Source organism: Anas platyrhynchos, chromosome 1, assembly GCF_047663525.1.
Source record: "Anas platyrhynchos isolate ZD024472 breed Pekin duck chromosome 1, IASCAAS_PekinDuck_T2T, whole genome shotgun sequence".
Taxonomy (NCBI): domain Eukaryota; kingdom Metazoa; phylum Chordata; class Aves; order Anseriformes; family Anatidae; genus Anas; species Anas platyrhynchos.
Window position 1 is genome coordinate 64,106,778 of NC_092587.1, and position 22,966 is coordinate 64,129,743.

General features: G+C 35.3%; 1 protein-coding gene across 20 annotated transcripts in view; it reads left to right on the forward strand.

Annotated features, from left to right (window-relative positions):
- The window catches only part of ERC1 (ELKS/RAB6-interacting/CAST family member 1), a 301,807-nt gene that overhangs the window by 96,669 nt on the left and 182,172 nt on the right, over nt 1–22,966 (forward strand). For all 20 annotated transcript variants that reach the window (XR_011810085.1, XM_027463493.3, XM_072039666.1 and 17 more), the window contains 3 exons: nt 17,313–17,450; nt 18,774–18,914; nt 20,036–20,176. Coding sequence is in view for 19 of the 20 variants with exons in the window: in XM_027463493.3 (XP_027319294.3) it covers nt 17,313–17,450; nt 18,774–18,914; nt 20,036–20,176 (420 nt within the window). In the remaining variant the exon portion in view is untranslated. The remainder of the gene's footprint in view (nt 1–17,312; nt 17,451–18,773; nt 18,915–20,035; nt 20,177–22,966) is intronic.

Here is a 22,966-nt window from a genome sequence, read left to right on the forward strand (position 1 = left end):
GTGAATGTTATTCTCTTAAAGAGGAAAAAAACCTCTAATTTTTTTTTTACCTTTTTGCATTTCTTAAGTACACATTTTTATTGAAGTGCACAGCCTCTGTTATGCTTTATACAAGTGCTTTCAGATCTTCTAGTGGCAGTTCAGAATTTTATTTACATTTAAAAAATGTGTAGCCTTTAAACATTCACATCCATACAATGACAGTAGGTTTTTTTATTTGTCCCTCTGATTATAAACTGGTAAGTTCAGAAAGATCAGATTTTTAATTGAAGATCTGGATGATCTGGTAGCAGCAGATCTTTTTGCTGGTGTAGTTATCTGTTATTAAATGCTTATTTTAAATTTACAGCATGATTTAAATGGTATTTAGGCATTTTAAGTGAATACAGTGAATGATTATGAAAGATGTGTGGTACAAAAAAGTGTTCATCTTGTATAGTGTTAAGAAAGGTTTTTCTGTGGATTTCTGAAAACAGTAGCAGCATAAAACTACTACTTGCAGTTATGAGGAAGAATGGGGTACAGGTGTTGGCATGTTGAAGGAATGTAACCAGATAAAGTATTTGATTAATAGATACTATTTAATCAGAATTTACCAACTATTTTTCCTTCAGCATATGCTCAGATTGAGGTTAGTTTTGAAGTGTGTGCTCTCATGAACTAGATTTTGAACTCTAACATATTTTTAATGCTAGGTAAAAAAAATTGAATTGTATCAAATACTAAAATCATAAAGATGTTCAAAGAAAAATATTTATTGGAAAATCATTAACTTACATGTCATCAATTTAGGAAAAGCTTTTTACTTTCTTTTAAGATTACATAGGTCACCTGTACTAATAACATAGGCATAACCAAATGATGTATGGCTATGCTGGGCATTTGGACTTTTGTTCTTAATTTTTATATTTTCTGTGGCTGTTCTAGATGTGTAATCTCCTATTCTGATGACATTGACAAGAAATACTTTGGTATGGTGTCCAAAATTGCATTGTGCTAAATTTCTGCAATTTCCATTGTTGAGACAAAAATTATTTTAAATACATCCTTTAATATTGAGTCTCTGTTTGGGTTCATTGACATAGGTCATTGCCTGGTTTGTTTTATGAACTGTTAGTATCATTCTAGTTCGCCACTTTTATTAATATAATAAAGTATACTTTTTGGTCATTCTGAAATCCAGATGAAGAAAGTAATGTTTACTGGCTGATTAACAAACAAATAAAAGACACAGAAGAAGATTATGAGCAACGAAAATCTGAAAAATTAACATGACAATGGGCATCGCTACTGATACCCAATAGGTACCAATTGCTGAGAAAAACACGTGCTTCATATCTTCGGTTGTGAAATCTTTCCAAAATGGGAAGATTCTACAGTGGAGGTGGTTGATAGCATCTTTACTTGAGACTAGAGAAGCAGTAGAAATGCTAGAAATTTGGACATTACAGAAATGGTCTTTATGTCTGAAAATTTCATGCAAAATCTTTGTTTCGTAGAGCTTTGGGATTATTGTTTTTTAATTCATTGAAAATAAGTCTAGCATAAAATCTCATTTTCAGTTGTTAGAAACCCAAATGAGGGGAAAACATCAGAAAATAAAATGAGGAGCATTCAGAGCAAGTCTGAACCTGAAAAAGATTAAGTTGTGCTTCATTATTCTCTCTGCCATATCTGTCTGTCAGTGCTGGTAGACCAGAATGGAGAGGAGTGGGGAAAAAAAAAGTCAATGCTTACTAATCAAATCTTTTTAGAGAAGTATCATTTGCAACAAAAGGTAAGTAACAGTTACATTGAAGAAAAAAAAAATCTCTATATAAAAGCAGTTAATTGTTCACCCTTTGCTTGGTGGAGGGGCAGGTTTCATCTTTGGGAGTGTAGTTAATACTCCTTCATTGTGCAATGCAGCTGCAGGCAAATAAGGTTCTAGTGTCTGAACATAGGGGTGTTTTTTGGCAGCTCCCCACACATAGTGTGGTAATTGACCTGTGATATAGTAGAGGAAGAACATAGATTTTTTTGTGTGGCTATGGTGATGTTACTTGTTTAGCCAGTATTCAGGAAGACTCCAGATGCATTCCTCCTGCTCTTTTGAGTAAGAAGCATTACCTTTCCCCAGAGGAAAATAAATTCTGTCTACTTTGCAAAAAGCTTAGAAATCAAAACAAATATTTATGCTTAATGATAAGAAATACTACATAGCAGGAGAGAAAGACTACAAATTGAATTTATAACTCAGTTGTTTAAAATCAGTATTGGTCATATTTACTGCAAGAACGGAGTTGGTTTAGTATTCATAACTTCTAAAGTTCAGTGTTTTTACTTTAAGGGTAATTTTGTTTCCATTCCCTCATCCATGAAGTAGATTCACCTCCTCAAGCATCTCTTCTGATACAACTCTGAAGAGGCAAGAGAACATAGAGAAGGAACTGCATTTTCAAACCTTAATTCAGTTTATTGTAGTTTCATCTTCCCTGGTGTGGCCTTCATGTTGGTTATCAGATTAATGAATACATGTATATGATTTTCTAAGAATTAATAAAATGTAGGGTGGAATTATAGATATGCCTTTGAGATTTTCTAAGATGACACTTAGTGCTTAAAAATCTTGTATTACTAACACTTCACTTGATGACCTGTTCAAACCTGCAGTGTGTGTCTGAGTTTCAGGTTTTGCTTTCTCTGTAGAAAAGAACAAAGTAAGAATGTCCCATCAAAGATGTATGTTTACAGAGTGAGTAATCATGTGGCCTCTCATTTAAGACGGGATAATTTTTTTTGGGTAATATACCTGTGGGCAAGCTTATTCTCTGCTTTTTACATGATTGAATTATGAGCATGTAAAGAGGAGCACTGCACAGTGCTACACGGTCATATTAGATTGCTAATCAGCCCAGCTTCTGCAGGGAGGCAGAATGAAAGTATTTGATGTGTTCTTTGCTCAGACAGGATTGATAAAATAGTTACTTTTCTTCGGGAACAATGTGTCTTAATAAGCAAGGATTGGGCGTATTTCCATAAATACTTTTCTGTCAGAAAAAGCCATTCTTCCACTCATTTTACACCATGTCCCCATGTATGCCGCTGGACTGGTTCCAAACCCAATTTAGAGATTTTAACTACCACAAAGAAGACGTAGAGTCCCCACAGGCTTGTGCCAGCTTGTTTATAAAAACTGACAGTCGTGACCTCAAAGATGTGTCCTGGAGGGTCATGACGGGACCTGTCCCTATGTGTCCCTGAAGGGATGTCAGACCTCTGCTGCTGCTCCTTCCTTCATTCCAAACTTTCTGTTATAGGCTGGCTGATTATCACTGAACACAGCAAACTTGAAATGTATGGCTTTTAGAAGTTTCCAAGAGGTATAGTCTCTTTTCTTTTCAGGAACACCCTCTTAGAAGTGTTTTACTATGTGGGATGGGATTATCTTCTGTTAGGATAATAATATGAAAAATCAGAGAAGCTTTTTGTCCTTCATGTCTATCAAAGTATCACTAGAATATTGTAGTAGCAGTGAAAGCAACTACAGCAACTGGAGAGTCTTCTGTGAGTTTCGATTCAGCATGATGATCCTGTGGGTTTTCTTAATTTCCTCTATTCAAGGAGATTAGTTGTTTAATTCCCATGTGGGAAAAGAGGATGCAACACACAATTTACTTTCATTTCACAGTGAGCCATGAACACTTTGAAAATATGATCCCTTACCCTTATTTGTTGACTTTCTACTTCTCTTAGAATCCACTGAGACTTTTGAGCAGTTGCAGCCCAGCTCAGCTGGCATGATGGTTTTTGTTTGTTTGTTTGTTGTTTTTCTCTAAATATACAGCAGCTAGTAAGAGTCTATTAGGATGGGTTTTTAGTTTAAGTTTAAAGATGTCTGATTACCAAAAAGATCTTAGAGTTTATTAAAACCATTTCAGATTCAGTCAGCAAGATATCATATACCTCTCAGGAAAGGCTTTAGCCCATGAGATTTGATCATTTTAAATAATTTCTTAGCCATATATTAACACATATCTTTCTGATTTGGAATATTGGTCCTAGAAGGTTCACAAGCATAGCTTCAGACAGCCTTTTGAGTGGCAGGTATCCTTAGTTTACAGTCGCTGGTGGAGGTGACAGTGTATTTCTTCAGGGACTCAGCAAGGAATATATTTCTTATCTTTTTGCCTAATCCAGATTAGTCGTGGCAGATGCCTTGTTGTAGCTTCAGGTGCACACCAGCATTCTCATTTTAAGGGCTTTTGGTTTCCAAAGGAACAGATGCTTCACAGCTGAGTTGGGTGACATGTATACAGTGCTCCGTGTATGGCCTTACTGGTGCTAATGTAGAGGGAAGTGTCACCTTCCTTGACCTGCTGGTAGTGCTCCTCCTAATAGCTTGTGCCTTTTCTTGTCATTCCTTGCTCTAAGAATTTTGATTAGGGAAAGTGATAATGGTATACTAATAGTAATACTCTTGGTATATTGTCATCAAGTCCAGCTACTTACTCCCTCTTCCCAGACCTCCATAAACTTGAGCACACTCTGGCACCTGGCCATGTTGTATCACATCACATGGATGTTAGTAGCTTTGTGAACAAAGCACACTTGTCTTGTAAGAAAGGATTTTCTAACCAACAGGATGGCACCAGGAACATTGGCCAAGTTGCTACCTCAGTGTTTCCACAGATGTATCCTTCCTGCTGTGCCTCTGATATTCTGCACTATATCCTGGAGATAGCAGACTGCACTCTGCAGAATATATCTGTTCTTTCTAGCATCCCTCAGGTGTCTGGTTTCCTCTTCTACTTGAGAGATAAATTTTGTATCCGGAACTCTTGTGGATCTCCTCTTCAAGTCACTAGCATCTAGTTCCTTGTTTTATCAGTCTACAGATCGTGATTTTATCATGCAGGAGAGTGGGCGAAACTTGGAGCTTATCCAGTTTCCTTTTTGAATATTATCTCTGTAGCCTCATCAAAAATCTTTCTGAATACAGGTTCTAGGCTCAACATATATCAGTTTTATTCGTAGTGTTTTCTTTTATTTTTTTCATATCAGTTAGAACAAAACATTCTTTGATTCTACAGTATACCAGAAATAGTATATTTGAATATCAAATAATTATTCCAGAGCACTTAAGCTTCTCATGGAATTTTTTCAAGAATCAGAGGTCAGTTAGGATTTATATAGAATTGTATTTATATAAAACTATCTAAATAGTGCTCTCTTCATTTAGTTATATTTAGGTTTTCATATCTGAACTTAGAGTGCATGCATTTCCTGCTGTTTTCCTTGCAATTATCTGTTCATAAGGGTAGCAGCTGCAGTAGGATCACCCTAACACTGTGATCATTATTCAAGCAATTTGCCACCTATTAACTTCTACATGCATGACTTCTAAGAAATTTGTAAGAAAAATAATAATGATATGGCTGGTCATTCTTAAAAAGCATTAAAAATGGTAATTTACCAACAGTGGCCATGATGTTTGATATGTTGGCCACAAGGACTACGTGATTTGTGATTTGTTCTTTTTAGGCTGCCTTGTGGAATCATTCAGAAAACGCTATCATTATAACCTAAATAAGTATTATTACTAGTCATCTAAAATGTAAGATGGATGGAGAGTCCCAAATAAATACTGCATGGATTTGGAAAAATAACTCAAAAAATGTGTTTTTTAAATGCACATTTTAAAAATAAATCTGAAAGTTGCATAAAACTCACTTTTATTAAACTTCAGTGTAGTGAAATATGTAAGTGAATTTACTTGTGCACTTTGGAGATTGTTTAGTAAATTATATGGAGCATTTTGACCTAGTGCAGAAAGAAAATTTTAAATTTGAAAAAAACAGTTTTAAACAAAACACATTTTATGTTATTCAGTAATTTGTAGTGTAGAGTTATGGTTGCCAATGCAGCAACTATGTTAGAGGAACCCACTGGATTCACAACAAATATTACGTCTGGTTGGTTTATAAATTAGAATTTGTAATTGGAGCATATGTTGCTTTATTTTTATACAACCCTCTCTTTAATATATGCTCCCTCTTTTGCTTGGAGCACCGTGTGATACCACAGTAAAAATAAAAACATCTGGATCATATGTAACATATGTACCTTTATTCCCAGATGAATGATAATACTCTTTTCAAAAATCAGGTGCTGTTCTGATGTCTGTGAAAGATAGCAAGCCAATTTCTTATTCTGAGATATAGTAATGTACAGAACATTTTCTTGACGTATGCTGATGTTATTAAAGAATCTTGCCTGTTGCCTTTGGTAACTAGAGTACTTGCCTTTTTTTTTTTTTTTTTTGATAATGAATATTCACTTGTCCTTTTAGATAGGTAATTTCAAAGAGAGAAGGAAAACAGGACTGTGGGGTTAATGATTTTGGTTCTGTAGTTCAGCTGTTGTAGCTGGCTAATGTAGGGTTTTCAACTGATATGCGTTGCTGTAATAGTGTTACATAAGATTGATAGCACCAGCAATGTTACAGGAAAACTCAGTGGGGTTTCTGGTATTATCTCTGCTCCTATGTTCCAAAAAACTGAAACCACAATTCAGCAAATCTGTCATATACAGAAGGGATCTTTTTTTGAGTATCCCTCAAAGAGGAGCATTTTAATATTACATCCTTCTTGTGCCTTGAGATAACCTCTTGATTGGCAAGACAGAACATTACTCATAGGTAGTGGGACTGACGAATTCTGGTTTCTTGAAGGGATCTGGGAAAACAGCCAACTTTGGGGCCTCTTGGTTTCATTATAAATTAAACGTGTAGTTTTTCTGGCAAGATAAAGCTAATAAGCTTTGTTGGTGTGTTCCCTGTCATGCTAGACAAATACAAAGCTCCCTATGATTGAAGAGACAGGAAAAGCAAGGGCGTATGCCTTTTTTGAGGTTGCTTACATCAGTGTTCCTCACACGGCTTTTCATTGCTCTCTGGGTTGCAAGACTTCACAATTTCCAACACTTTGGTCACTGCTGAATTGCTGTCCAGGCGTTTTCTGCTCCTCAGGGGATTGTCTGAGCTACGTCTGGAACAGACATTACTGATACAACTAGCCAACTTAATGATCTTCACTACAACAGGGCAGGAGTAATTTTTCAGTATAAATCAATATTTCCTGGTTTCAAGAGTGGGTTTTGAATCCACTAGGCTAGGTAATCTTCTAAGTTGGGTGTCTGTTCAATATTTATACAGTCATTAGGACTGACATAAGGCACAAGTATATGAATAGCTTTCAGGCTTGTGACTTTTCTAACGCAAAGGTTAAGAAAACTTCATTCCAGTATGTGGTCACTATGGAGCAGTGTCACGATGAGCAACTAAGATCACGTTGTCCTATAACAACATGAGGTTGATAATTAGGATGCTCTTCTGCATGATGAAGGTCTTACCTACCTTCAAGCAAAGATGAGTAGAGCATGGTTGTAAACACAGAACTTCTGCATGAAGAGAACCACTCTTCCAGCCCTTAAGTTTAGTAGAGTGATGATTTGCCTAAAGCAGTCTGTGGTATAAAATGGAAAACAATGTTATCAAATGATGATACTAATTTAATAGATTGAGTTCTTAGGCTCATACATCTTTGGAGCACAGGCCATGAAAGAATTTTATTTGGGAGTTTGATATTTTTGTCAGCTGTCACTGTGTGTTATGAAGAAATTCAGTAAAAGCAGTAAATACTCAAAATATACACACGTACTCTTGGGTTTAGTATTTGCAGTAGTACCTTACTCCTCCCTTCCTATTCATCATTATATTTCCTTTCAAGGAGAATGAAGCAGGATAATGGCAGTGGATTGGGCATGTTTTACAATGGGATTAAAAACATCTATCCTTTCCAGAGCTCTCCCCACCGGTTTAGGGCAGTTTTATCTTACAGTATTTCTTTCATCATTTTAATAAATCAGTGATTTGGACGGTGTAATTGACTGTCTAAATCTCATTTAAAATCTTTGTTCAAGGTGTAGAGCTGTCTTGCTTGAGTGATCCTTAATGATAATGTAAATGAAAATGAAGTATAGCTTGCTGTGAGGATTTCCTTTTAGTCAACATTAAATCCCCATGTTCCTATCCACTGCCTTAGTCTTCTCTGCTCTCCATTTTCCATTCTTAGCTATTGCAGTGCCATTGCAAGTTAAGCATCTCCATTCTTTTTTTTTTTCTGTGATGAGTATGTGATTTGTAGCACTATACTACTAGGTGGATGTGTTTCACTAGTTACGGTATCCTTACTCTATGTAGAACCAAAATCAAAGTCTAAAACACATCAAGAAAATAGCATCAGTATTTCTGAGTATGAGAGATCAAATTGCCATAGAATGAAGAATATTTGATAATAATACTCAATGAAACATGGCACTTGGGGTTTATTCAAGTGTAGAGGTTTAATTCATAATTTACTAAGTTTTTCACTTTAAATTTTTTAAGCATTATGTAGCCTTATAAAGCTTGAATTACTCCAAAAGGAATGTCACAATTTCTTAGTTTTACTCTGTTTCTTATAAAACAGAATGTAAGATCTATGCTAACATTTACTGGTTCCAAGTTTTCCTTGATTTATCAGCCTTTTGTAAGAAAGGGAGAGACTCTTCCACAGTGACGTAGTTTTGGTTTTCTTTATTTTGAATGTTTGGATACCATCAATAGAAAAATTCTCCTAATTATAGTATTTGTATGTTGTTGGTTTTTTTTTTTTTTTTTCTGTAAGGAACTTTCCTAAATCAAATCTGCACATATATCAGCAAAATCCTTCCTGGGACTTGGTACAGGAATGAGGAAACCTCCCCAAAACAGTTGGTTGTTGTTTTGTTGTTGTTCAGTTTTTTTTTGTTTGTTTTTCCCAATGTATTTGTATTTGGTGGCTCTTAGGAGGAAATCTTTAGAAAGCATAGTCACAGACATTGCTTCAAAATGTCAGGACACAGCTGAAAGGGAAATTAGCATGATGCTATTCTTCATGATTAGGCCAGGATTTTAACAAAATGGATGTCATCCATAATTAGATTGTGAAATAAATTACCAGCTGATTTCGATTATGGTTCTCAGTGTAAGTGACATTTTAGCACATGTGAAATAAATGAGTAGTACATAAGCTTAGCGTTTCATTTTAGGAGAAGAAGAGAAGCAGGGTCTAAATGAATTTGTTTTGCTATTTAAGATAGCGTTGTTCTGTATTAAATTACAGGGGTGAATGAAAGTACTGTCCTGAAGCTGGAAACAATGAATTGTCTTAACAAACAACACAATTTGAAATCTTGATATTAGTGGGTAACGCATACATGTTCTTAGCTGATAAATACTGGCAAAAACAAGAGGTCACCAAGTGAGGCTTTAAGATAAAACAGTGATAGAGATGTGGGGTTTTTTTGATTATGTAATTAACCATATATAGTTAACCACTTGGCTCAGATAGTGCTGAAACAAATCTCTTATGATCAGCTTTTATACTTTCATTATTTAATTTGCGTTTTAAATATTGTCCGTTCATATTAAAACCTGTATGCTTTGCAATATAACCAATATCTGTGGGTTAGAAAGAGTGCCTCCTCCTGCACCCCTCTCTTCAAAAACCTCTCTTGTATTGGCCAACACACCATGGAAGGATTTTTACAGTACAAAGACCGTTTCTGACTAGATTGGGCTATTGATATTATTAAACCTCCTCAGAATGAAGTAATTTCTTAAGTAAATTTAACTGTTTTACTGCCGTCTAAGGACGTGACTCATTGCTAATGTGTAATTTTTTCTAAGCAAATACTTTGGAACCGAGACAATGTTTAAGAATGTGTAAATTAGCTCCCTTGAAAATGTGAATTTCGGGTTATTTGCCAACTTGAGAGTCAGCCTACAGTCTGTAGGTCTTCATTCCTTCTATTGTTTTTTGTTTTTGTTTTTTTTTTCTGACTTGAACTCTGCAAGATTCTCCTTAGAAGCTTGTAAGGAAAATGCTTCTCAGTGTAAGTTTTCAGAAACTGAAAAATTTGGTAATAAGATTGTGTTGGAAGGTTCGAAGGAAATTCAATCTATTTACTAGCAGGACAGAAAGACTACAAAGACAATAGTTACATTCTGAGAGTATGATCTGAAACATCTGGTTTAAATGCTGCTTGATATAGGGAATACAATAGCGCAGGAAAAATTCTCTTCTATTCAGATGATGCTATAATTGTAACTCAGCTTATGGCGACAGTTCGTTAGTTCTATTTTGCAGGGATCTGTCAGCAAACCGGTGCTACCAGAGGGTGATTAAATATGCGAGGGAAAGGAGGACAAGAGAAAACAAAGGGATGGAAATGTCCTCAGAGATTATTTCTGTAAACATAGATGAACTATTTTTCTGGTAGATATAAATATACTAGCACAGCACCTTTGTGTGAAAAAAAAAAAAAAAACAACAACAAAAAAAAAAAAAACACTGAAAAGAGAATAGTCTTTTGGATCAGTGTCAATTGTTTGTGACTCCTTCATCACAGGTACAAAATAATTAACTGTCTATACAAGTTATTAAGTCAGGCTTTGTTGCAGCAGCTCTTCTTTCTCCATACCGTTCTTTTCTCAAGTCAGTATTATTGCATAAATGTGAATACAAAGTCAGGTCAAGAATAAAACGTTGATTCGATTAGCAGTTCCCTGATTTCTTTTTAAGCATTGTTTTCACTTTGTAACCATTTCTTCCTTTAGAAGCAGAAGCAACATGCCTGTTTGTGGCCCATAGATTTATTTGATGTTGTTTGTTTGTTTAAACAGAAACCACAATAATAAGTTCTTTGTGCTTTCTAAGCTGCATAGCTACAAATTTTTTTGTGTGTAAAACTAAATACTGTAAGATCATCATGCTAATTTCTAAGGATTTTCATCAGATTGGAGATCATGAGAGTAAAAATGACAAAAAGATTTAATCTTCTGAAAAAGCAAGCAATTGTTTTTGTTTTGTTTTGTTTTGTTTTTACTCCACCCATGGAAGTTATTCTGAATTATAACTGGACCTGGGTAGAAGTCAATAAGAACGTACCCCTGAAGTAGAAGTGCCCTGAAGGTAGAAGTTAATGTGATGTACCCCTGTGCTGGAGTTTCCCAATCTCAAATTCTTTTTCAGTTGTGTCCTCCTCCATGCTCTCCCCATCCCTTTTAGCCTGTTTCTCTTTCTTATGCCAATACAGATCAAGGTGTTAAGGAATCCCATTGTACATCCCAGAATCTCAGTATACTAGTTTCAGCAACATCAGGGCATTTTGAATTGATATTCTGATATCAAAGAGAGCGATGTTCCAGGTAAGCACTGAAGTAGGAAAGTGGTAAAAAGAAAAAAAAAAAAACACCTTACCCGTGAGGCAAAATAAAAAGTAGTCATGTCTTCAATGAGTAGCAAGAGGAACGTAAACTGAACAAACAGATTTAGCACTTAACTGAACATTCACCATCTCTACATTGAAGTGTTAACTGGTACTCCAGAATTTGATCTTTAGAGAAAACGAAAGAGAGAGAGACCACCACTGGTTTCTTGCATTTTTAGAGTGTCTTTAATTGACTTAATGCTTCACGGATTTTATGAAATTAACTGATATACAAAGTATTCCGGAATCAGTTTTAGCTTCTTCATATTTATTCTTGTTCAGGAACAAGAGCATTACTTTACAATAGTTTAACTGCATTTATATCCATTGCTTAAATCATAAAGTAAAAAGAGCATATTGAATGCGGATGAACTTTGGAAGAAACTCTCACTTGTGTTTGCCAAAACATTAGTGAAAAAAAGAAAAATTTCTTTGATCTACACTAAACTTCAAAACAGGTTAAAAATCTCACCCTTGGAACAAGACATGGTATGCCTGAAACCTCAGCGTAGCACATTGTTGCTAGTCTTCAAAATTTAACCATAAAAATTAATAGCAAGAATATTACTTTCAGTCTAAATGATACAACTCGGTGATACAACTGATATTCGCAAATGACATACATTATTTCATTCTGGATTTTAATAGCAACACCTTATATTGGAGGTTGAAACAGAGCCAATACACGTACAAAAGATCAAATTTTGTCTCCATCCACAATACAAAGACAATCATAATGATGAGGTTTTTAGTATGACATCTATAAAACTAGAGCTTAATCTTATAAAACTGACCATTAATCTTTGCTTATGTGCTGTCATTTTGGTCTCCAAAAGTTACCTTAAAAGCATAGTAATATTTATAAAACTCATAGTATATTTTTCTTTAACAGTCTCTTGGGACTTGAGGTGACCAACACGTTTTAGGAACAAAATTTTATGAGTTCAGTTCCCTCTCAATTTTTTGGTATAAATGCCTTACCCCTTCTGAAGCAACATTTTTTTGCATATGTCAGACACCGTGATGTGATCTCGTCTGTTTTAACAGTTCTGTTCTCATCTTGATTCTGATGCAACCCCACCTTTCTCAGCTTCTCAGATATCATGAGATTATAGTAAAATAAAATACGACTAGAGACTATCAACTTTTTGCAATGGATGAGTATTCTTACGTTGCCATTGAAGGGAGCGACATCTCTTCAACCAGAAAGAATTGGAGCTGTTTTATCATCACATGCTTGCTAAGCTGCCAACTCTGTCTCCCACACTATTTTTTTCTCCTCCATGTTGTTATTCCTGACACGGACAGACTCACCTCTGCCTGTACTTGGTGAGATTCCATCATATTCTTGTCAATGACCCTGAAGCTGACCTGGCCAATAGTGCTGTTATAAAACTATGGAAGAATTGTTCAGAAAACTCACAACTTATATAAAGTTTTCATTTGTTTGTGCAGCTCTGACATAGGAATAGAAGAGAAAACTTCTCGCCCCACCTGGTTATTTAGGTCCTCTTTACAGTACTGCTTGCACTGCATGAAACCTGGGATCAAAAAAGTGGGAGGCTTAGCAGCCCCCTGAGATTCTCATGTACATCTGCTCTTGTAATACAATCAAGGAATATTATCCTATGTTACAGTGATTGTCTTTTATATATTCAGTGTACACTAAGATGAAGATGAAATAATACTGATGAAAGCAATCTCGTTGCTGAGCTGTGTTGGGGAAGTGCAGAACATCAGCATTTTCCCCTGTTTATACAAAAAAAAGTATGGTGAAAGATTTGTCTGTAGGTAAGTGATATAGCTAGTATTTGATATCGGAGTTACAAACAGAATACGCAATGAAATGTCTCAAGATTGAAAAGGACCTTAAATATGCAAAAGAATGATCTAACTTAAAGGGCTCTTAAAACTTTTTTTTTTTCATCACTTTGTTTCTTTTAGAAGACAAACAAAATAGCAAAGAGAAAATTAAAAGTTGGAAGTGAAACATAAATACTGTTAAATCATGTTTCAGTCAATGAAAGAAGCTGTAGGAAGCTATTGATCTTTGAATAAAAACAAACATTTCGAAGGAGGAAAAAAATATTTTCCAGTAACAGGAAGCAAGAGAAAAAGAAATTGAATTACCAATTCACAAACCCGCTGTATTTATTCTGATGCAGAAGTCACTGGCACAGTAGAATTCAGCTTCTCGAGTGTTGTATTTATCCACACCTCAGGGTTTATGGGGGTTCTACAAAAGTTTTTCTTGGCTGAAGCATAGTACAAAGGATCTACTAATAACCTGTAACTAGAGGAATTAGGGAATGTAATGGTCTGTATGAGTCTTAAACTAGATATGTCTAATTTAATTCCCTGAGCTGTTGTTTGTTCTTTGCGCTTGTATGGGGGTTTCAGTAGGACTGCTATTTGCAAAAAGCTGAAGCTTCCTTGCCTTTGGATCAGCATGCCAGAGGCAACTTCTCTTGCCTCTACTCCTGTGCTTCAGGGCCGGAAAGTGAAATAATTGGTTTCACAAAACTCGGAGTAAATCATCCAGGTTGAAACAAAATAGTGCCTGACACCAGGTAAAATTGGAGAAAGATTTCAGTAAATCATTATTGATAAAGAACTTGCTATGCAGAGCAGATCATTGCAGTGTATGTATGTATACAGTAAGCTTAGTGTTTTTAAGCTTCTAGAAGATCCCTGTCTCTACCCTTCAAAATAAGTATGTATATGAAGAGTAAATATTATTAATAATCTAATGATATTATATATATATTTCCTATTTTAAAAATTTTGTACATAAATATGTATATTTCCTAGGTTTCTAGAACATTTCAGGGAAAATTTGTCACTTTGTGGTTGTTTCAAGACTAAACAGTGCTCCTTCAGTTCTTGTCCCTTTCTGTATTCCAGAGGGCTTGGAGATTCCATTGCATTTTGTTTCATCTTTCTTTGGGGAAAAAGACCCTATTTTGGTCATCTGCTTTATTTTTATCAGAATTTGCTTGGTGTTACTTTTTCATTTTTTCTGTTGTATAGGAAAAGAGGATGGTAAAACAAATATGAGGTACATCATATATTCTTTTCAATGAGGGATCTCAGACTACTTGCAAAGTTCTAATAGCAAAGTCACTTATATAAACTGACTACAAAGGCTAAGCGTAGAATATTAGTTGCTTTTTTCTTCTGATTATATAATTTTGGATAACCTGTAGTTTAGCTATTATTTGTTTCAGTGGTGCAGGTTTGGGAGAAAAATGGAATAAAGAAATTCAGTTATTGTTCATTGTGATTTTGTAAAGGAAATTTTGCATCTGGTGTTGTGTAAGTGTTTAAATTTGGACTCATGAGTTGAGCCAGGTTTCTGTAGTTGAAAGGCACATCCTTGTTGGGAGCCATTAGTTATCCCATGCTGCAAAAGGCACATTTGTAGGTAGCTTTTTTTTTTTTTTTTTTGTGTGTGTGTGTGTGTGTGTTTGTTTTATTTTTTTGTTTGTTTGTTTTTCTTGATAATGCCTAGGTATTAGTGTGACTTGGAACAGTTTATTGTACCTGCTGTTCCCTGAAGGATAGAGCAAGAAAACATCCACTACTTCAGACGGCAAAGCATGTATGTAGACAGAAAGGATAGATAAGTTCATCCTCTTTGCATATAACCTTTTTAAAAATATATTTACACATGTATATATGACAGGGTGCGGTTGTAATGGGAAGATGCTTCAGTCATATACAGTACTATTACATAGCTGTCATTTTACTCTCATCACAGTAACTAGTGTTTGTCACACGTGTAAATGCATGTTGTGCTTGTGCAAATGGTTGTGCTCCCTAGGCAAGCATTTAACGTAGCTGGGTGTGAATTATTTAGCTGTCTCTTGTGTGCAGTTTGCTCACAGCAGAAAGTCACTCTGCACTCTCCCCTCTCCAGCCACTTGGAGCCTTTGCTGGAGTGTTTCGCCTCCAGAAGTAAACACGAGTCTAAGAATAGCTCACGCTTCTTTGTAGTATATTTTCATGGCTGGCTGTCTAAACAGCCAGTCTGTCTAGACAGCTGACGACACTGCAAGCTCCGAAGGTCGAAAGCAGCCACGTAGGCTCCTCTCAGGGATGTTACCTAGTTGGTAACTGCATGTGTGGGCACCGTGAGGGCTTCCATTCACAACTGCTGGAGTTCTCTCAGGCTCCGTGTGCTACATGCATATGCTATTAGGGCATTAAATAATAGATAGGAGTGCATTAAAAAGTTGGAATTTTCAGTAATTTCCAAGTCACATGAGATATTACTAAGTTATGCTTCTTTGGTGCTCTTCAAAATTTATGAAGTCATTTCTGTTGTGCTCAATTTAAAATTTTAAGCATAGTTTGGAGGCCTAATACTTTTCCTCTAAGATAAAATGATGAGGAAGATAAACTGAAAACAGTTTTAGTACATTCCTTAAAAACTGGGAGGAAAAACAAAACAAAATATGTATGTCATTCTACTGCTATCAGTAATATATAAATAAACATAAATATATATAAAAATATAAATATAAATATATTTATATATAAATAAATATATAAAATTGTGTATAAAGCTGGATCATAGGTTTACATGTGCTTACATAAGAAAAATTAAAAAACCCAACCCAGTATGGAGAATCTTATACCAGGAGATTTCTTCAGTGGCTCTGAATAACAGAAGACCATTAGCAAGGGTTTCCCTGAATTAGGTGGTTCTTCCTTTCTTCCTCCTAGCTTCCACATATAATAAATTCCCGTTTTTGTGACTAAATGTTCAGCCTCTTGCAGAATCTTTTAAATATATCATTACTGATCTAGACTGTTTCACAAAACAGTTGTCCAGAGGTGATTTTAATAAAGAACAAAGTAGTAGCTGATGGCTTTAAATACCTGTTTGCTCTTAGATCACGATGTCTCAGTTCTTCCAGGGTAGAGCAGTTAAAAGTGGGGATATCTGATGTGTTTCCCGTAACTGAAGAGCTTCTAACTGCTGTTAGACAGGTGAAGCAAAAAGGCTAGTAATGCTTTCAAAAAGTTTACTAAATAATGGACTAGATAGTCCTTGGGGTTGTCTTGTTGTATAAATTGATTTCAAATAATATCCTGCTACAATTGTTTTGAAGACAGGCACCTTACTTGCCACATGTCATTCTCCAGTGTATGATTTATGTTTGCTGATGCAAGAAGAACCTGTCAGCAATAACAAAAGAAAGAAAAATCTATACCCACTTTAATCCTTTGCTGATAAATTTGTTTTCGACAGGCAATGATAATGTGCTAATGTGTCTGTTCTTTGTGATGCGTGTGTGTGTATAATATGAGCTTACCTTTGGGTCTTCTTGGTCTGTCAAAAGATATATTCAGATCTCGTAAATCAATTGAATTCTATTCCTGGAGAAAACAAGGATGATATATTTTCTGCCCAGAGAATGATGCCGGGTGTTAGTATACCATATAGCAAAACACTTTAAGATGAAAAAGCAGCATACCAGTATTGTGGAGAATGCAGTGTCAAAGGAAATACTTAGGAGAATAGTTAACAGATTCATAATAATTAAGAACCTTTTTGTTTGTTTGTTTGTTTATATCTGCAAGAATGTTTTTCTCAGCTTTTATCCTTTCATATTGTTATTACATCAACAGCTTTTCCTTAATATCAAACCTAATTGTTTCCTTCAATCATACTGTGCCCAACGTCCTCAGAAATTAGGTATAATACCATTTCTTCATTTCAGTTTATTTTCCTTGATGAATATTTAGACTTTCTTGCCCTGAGTTCTATCCCAGCTTCCAAAAAAATTGCTGATTCTTTCTTAATATTTGATGGTTTTGATTACATTGCTTGATGTTTCCACGTAAGATTATAAAAATGATGCCCTCACCTACTTCCTTTGTTTTAAGAGCATTTTTTACAATGTAATATTTTTGGATGATTTGAATGGTTTTGATCACTATTTTCTTAAAATGTAATTTTCTTCTTTAAGATTGAAAATCTTCAAGAACAGTTAAGAGACAAGGAAAAGCAAATGAGCAGCTTAAAGGATCGAGTGAAATCTTTGCAGGCGGACACCACAAATACTGATACTGCCTTGACCACGCTGGAAGAAGCACTTGCAGAAAAAGTGAGTTTGACGCCTAAGCCCCTGAGTGAATAAAGGTCCTTCTACTAATAACCTCTCTATAGGCAGTTTTACTATGTGTTTGTTGGGCTCTGCATAAAAGAAGCCTTTTGTGCAATACCAACTCTTCTGTCGGTGACAGCGGAGGCATCAGGAGTGATGTTTCTGCTGAGGTGCATCTCTCACTAGAGGGCACTGTAGGATATTCTGAGTGGCAGCCTGGGCTGCCGTCCTGTACAGCATCCCACAGTGCGATTGTAGTACTCTGAGTAAGGCTTGAGGACAGAGCTGAGCCACAAGCTATTTCTCCAGTCATTAGCTACTTACCATATTTTTTTCTTTTTTGTGAAAGAAAAATGTGTTCTTTATATCATCTTATATGCTTGGGTCCTGCTCATGCTGTCCTCTGTTTGCATGCTCTTGTGGGATGCGCTACATTGCAGCTGTGCATTCATCTGCTTTTTTCCTTCTTTCTTTATAAAGTCTGGCCAATATCTAATTTCATTTTATGTTCGTTCCTCAGATATTTTAATAATAACTTTAAAAATAAAGTTTAGCTATATGAAATTAGTTCCAAGTATTGAATCAAAATGCATAGTTATCCTGATGTAGCTGTATTTCAGTCTCACTTCATTTGCAGCTTTTTTATTCTCATTGTATTTTTGTATGCTTGCCCAGTTCTCAGGAGATAGCTGACTGAGGGAACAACCTTGTCTATTCTGTTTTGGTGGGGTGGTTCGTAGAATTACTGTATATTTTTTCTCGATCCCTGGAGAACCAGGGCTACAGCACCTGTCAGATTCTATAAATGTTAAAGCTATGGTAAAGCTTTGACTGAGCTTGGGGAATTCACTTGCACCTCTTCAGCTTCCAGGATAGCCAAGGCTCTGTTGGTATCTGGTATATAGAAAAGTTGTTTTACTGCCTTTCTTACCACACATTGATCCTGATGTCACATAGGCACTCCACCCTTTCTATCTGAAGGGCCACAGGCTTAACTGTATGCTTCAAAAATAAGACTTAAATAAATAAAGAAGCAATACATAACATGTTCTAGTCTAGGGTAATTTTATTTATCATAAGCAGATAAATTGTGTTACGCTGTAGCAGTAATGTGAACTTTTAGGTACAAAAAGCCTGATTTTTTTTAGCAATGAATCCATAGATTTTTCAAGACAAATTTTCTCCTTCTTGAGGATGTGTTATACAAAATAAAAATAAATTGCAGTATCCTACACTCATCATTATGTAAAGTGTTGTGATAAGAAGCCTCAGAATTTGAATGACTAAGAGGGATTTTCCTCACAGAGTACTTTCTTTTGTCAGGAGAGGACCATTGAGCGCCTAAAGGAGCAACGTGACCGAGATGAACGGGAAAAACAGGAAGAGATTGACAACTACAAAAAAGACATTAAGGACCTGAAAGAGAAAGTTGGCATTTTGCAAGGAGATCTCACAGAGAAAGAGGTTAACCAGTGAAATGAATCTGTTGTATTCGAGTTGTTTGTTCTATATGTATATGTTGTATCTTAGATGAAGAAAACTGTTCCTTTATAGTAAAGGTCCTTCAATAATCTTCAATAGTAAAAATACATCGTTAGAGAATTTTTCAAATCATAAACATTTCAGAACGATCTTTTTATGGATAGCACGCAGTCCCATTATTAGCAGCAGTTAATTATACCGGTGAATGTCCAGTGGTCAATGATAGCATTTACTGGAGCAGTGCTTATAGAAGACTGAGAACAAGCTTGTTCCTAGCTAAATACAGAAGGGGAAGGACAGAGGTAGATCAAAGCTGTGGGCACAGAAAGCATACAGATAGTAGATAGTGTTTATGCCTTTTTGCCAAAAATTTAAGTAGTTCTTTTGACTCACAAGAGCCTGGTTTTGGTAACTAGGTTAGTTGTTGTTAATGAACCAACTGGCTAGAAAAGATAGCCTGACTATATCAGAGATACGTCTAAGTATTCTGTTCCTTTCTTGGAATAATAACATTCAAGTCTACTTACAATATTATTTCAAAACTATCAAATTAAAATGATACAAAAAAAATGCATCTACAAATGCTACAGGGAAGTCAACATTTACAGGAAAACAAAATAATCAATAAATAGTTCAGGATGCAAGAAGTTGAGATTTCTTCTGGGCACAGGTGGCTTAAATCAGTTTCATCCATAGCAGCTCTATGGAAAAAAAGCTTTGAAAGTTTTAGATACATGACCAAATCTGCTAAACACATATGACTTTTGAATATGGTTTTATTTAAAAGCTTTTTATCTTACATATGACTATCACGGAAGAGCTAGTTCTAGTTTGCAAAATCTTTGCAAAATCTTCCATCTTTAAAAATGATTTTGGAACAAATTTAGACAATATTTCATTTTGATCCTGAGAACCTGAATTAAATCAAGCTGTCTTAAGTCAGCTCTGTGAACATCCAGTGAACATCCCAACAAAATACATAGTTCTAAGTTGGATCCTGAGCATCATGTGAAGGGATAGGAAGAAAATGAAGACAAAAAAGAAACTAGCTGTTACACATAGAAAGTATTTACTTGATAGCTATTTTGCATCTTTTATTTTAGACATCGTTACTGGATCTGAAGGAACATGCTTCATCCTTAGCTTCATCGGGACTGAAGAAAGACTCAAGGCTCAAGACACTGGAAATTGCATTGGAACAGAAAAAGGAAGAATGTTTGAAGATGGAAACTCAACTGAAGAAGGTAATCTTACTTCATATTTATATATGCAAAATAAACATCAAGTGTTAGACAAATTGTCCATGCCTACACAGAAGACTTTGGGTTTGTGAGTTGCTTTTCAGCAAGTACTCTGGAGCTGTGTCCATGCAAACCATATTGCAAGTTAAGCCTATCAGAAAGTAACTTTCAGACTGGTGCTAATTTTGGACTTCATTTTCATGCAACAACAGTGCTATTGACTGTGTATATTTTAACAGGTACTAGAAGTTAGACACATAGTTTGCTTCAGTACAGTTCCCAGTAGTAATTGTACCATTAAACTGGTGTAACAGCTAACATTTTAACGTTTCATTTATAAATTATCAGCACATGTAGGTGTTAATGTGATAAATACAGGTGCATGATTGGCACATGGGAATGTGTAAAAATAAATGAAAAGAATGTCACCAGTGAAGTGTCTAATCTTTTGTTTTAATCTCATTGCCAGTTGCAGTAGATAAGCAGGAATATGCAGCTTAGCAGAGTAGTACACCATTACAGGCAAGCTAATTTATTTGAACAGAATCTTGCGAGCATTCTTTAGTTTAGATGTGAGTAGCCCATATACTATATTTTTAAGAGAAATATTAATTTGATTTTAACTTAGAAGAGTAGGTAATAAAAAAAAACACAAAACAGTAAGTGAATTAGTGATAATGGTTTTATTCATAAAATTAGAACAAGACAAACATTTATATTTGTATATTAATACAACACTTGAAAGAAATTTAAGTTTTAGATTATGGAGTCCTAGTTACTTCTTTATACCTATCCAGGAAAATGAGGTGTGCGTGTGCTCTCTCTAGTCTGGAACTCTGTCCTAATTTTTCAGATTAATATGAGATTAAATGTTGAGGCAACAATTAAGAGCTGTTTAGCAGTACTTTTGTGTGAGTGCAAGGTGACGCAACAGTAATGCATATAGGAATTCTGTGAGTGAAACTCCATATATACATATCTAGACTCATGTTTTCACAGAAATCACAGAATCACAGAATTTCTAGGTTGGAAGAGACCTCCAAGATCACCGAGTCCAACCTCTGACCTAACACTAACAAGTCCTCCACTAAACCATATCCCTAAGCTCAACATCTAAACGTCTTTTAAAGACCTCCAGGGATGGTGACTCCACCACTTCCATGGGCGAGTGGAAAAAGAAGTTTTCCCTTCTTTTTAATTCTATTATCATCAAGAAACAGTTCTATTGTTCAGAAATGTACATTAGCGAGAATAAATAGTTGTTGTGCACATTTGATCATTCTTACAGGTTGTTTTCAATGTACTGCAGAATGGGTGAGTGCTTCAAAAGTCCTGAAGGACCCTTTCATTTGAATTGCAGTTTCATGCCTTGTCAGTGTGTTACTGATAACGAGTTGAGGAATATATTATTGTACCTAAGATTAGCCAGATGTTCTTATAGTATCTGGATAATAGTAATAGTTTGTAGATACACAAATGCAGTGGAGAATGTTGTTACAATTACTTAAACAACAAATATAGTATGAACTGGAAGAGTACATAACAAAGTTAGATAATGAAGAAACAGTTGTGGAAATTCAATTATTTAGGGAATGTGGTTTTATATTGAGCATTTTTAAATGTACTGCTTTTCATTGCTTCTCCAGAGATCACTTTATCACTATATGCACTAAGTATCTCTATAGTATAAGCAAACACCTGTGAAGGGTGAGCAAAATCTGGTGAAGCACGGCTATCTAGAAGATGAATGTGCACTTACTTTGCACTGCAGTGACAGCTCCACATTATAATACTTTCAGGCCTACCTCTGCTCATTCTATTTTAGAGAAGATTGTGCTTAATAACTGGTATCCAGTAATGTTGCATGAGGACACTGAGCCAGTTCATAAGACCCTATCTTTTTATAATCTATTCTCTTTGTTTCAGGAAATAATTAGGAGAATGAATTATTCTCCTTTATCCTAAGGATGAAAATAGGAAAATAGTTCAAATGTAAAGATCACTCTTAACTATGCAACACAGCTGTGGTACAAATAACTGTATTCTTTATTTGGTTCTGAGAAAAATGGTATACATTCGTTATATTGTCAACGTAAGTATATTCTTATCCTCATGTCCAAAGAAAAGATATGCAATCTCAGTTAGTCAGGATAGTTTCAGTTGTACAAGCAAGAAAATACATAACATACTACTACCTAAATACAGTATAAAGCCCTTCTGTAATACTCGGGATATCTCCTCTGCTTCAGGCATTACTGATCACTGGGACATTCAGGCAATTATTTCCAGAGTGCCTAAAATGCTCTCTGAAGTCCTGCTGAGACAAAAGTATCAATATCTTGTTCAGTTTTAAAAATATTCTGTCATCCTTCTGATTCAACAGCTGCATCTTTCTGATTCAAGTGAAAATTCAAAGGAAAGATTTTTTGGTGATAATGTCACTCTAGTCTGGCTCCTTAGAAAGGAATTACAGCTACAGGACCCCATTGTGCTTTCATGTAATTAACTATCTCCTGCTTTCCTCATGTTGGATGAAAGAGCCCACTTCTACCACTGATCCTCCTTGCTTTCTAGAATCAAGTTACTCTTTCTCTTTGTTACAGCAGAAAATATAGTTAACAACCACTTGAATATGTTTTATAGTTATGAGTAAGTTTAGGTATTTCTTTAATAATCTTTTCCCAGCTGTTTTTAATTTGCCAATGGTTTTTGTCATTTGCAGAAAAGTAGAAAATATTTTTAAAGGGTTTCTCTCTTTAAGTGCATTAGCTATTCAGGCAGTTTGACGTTTTC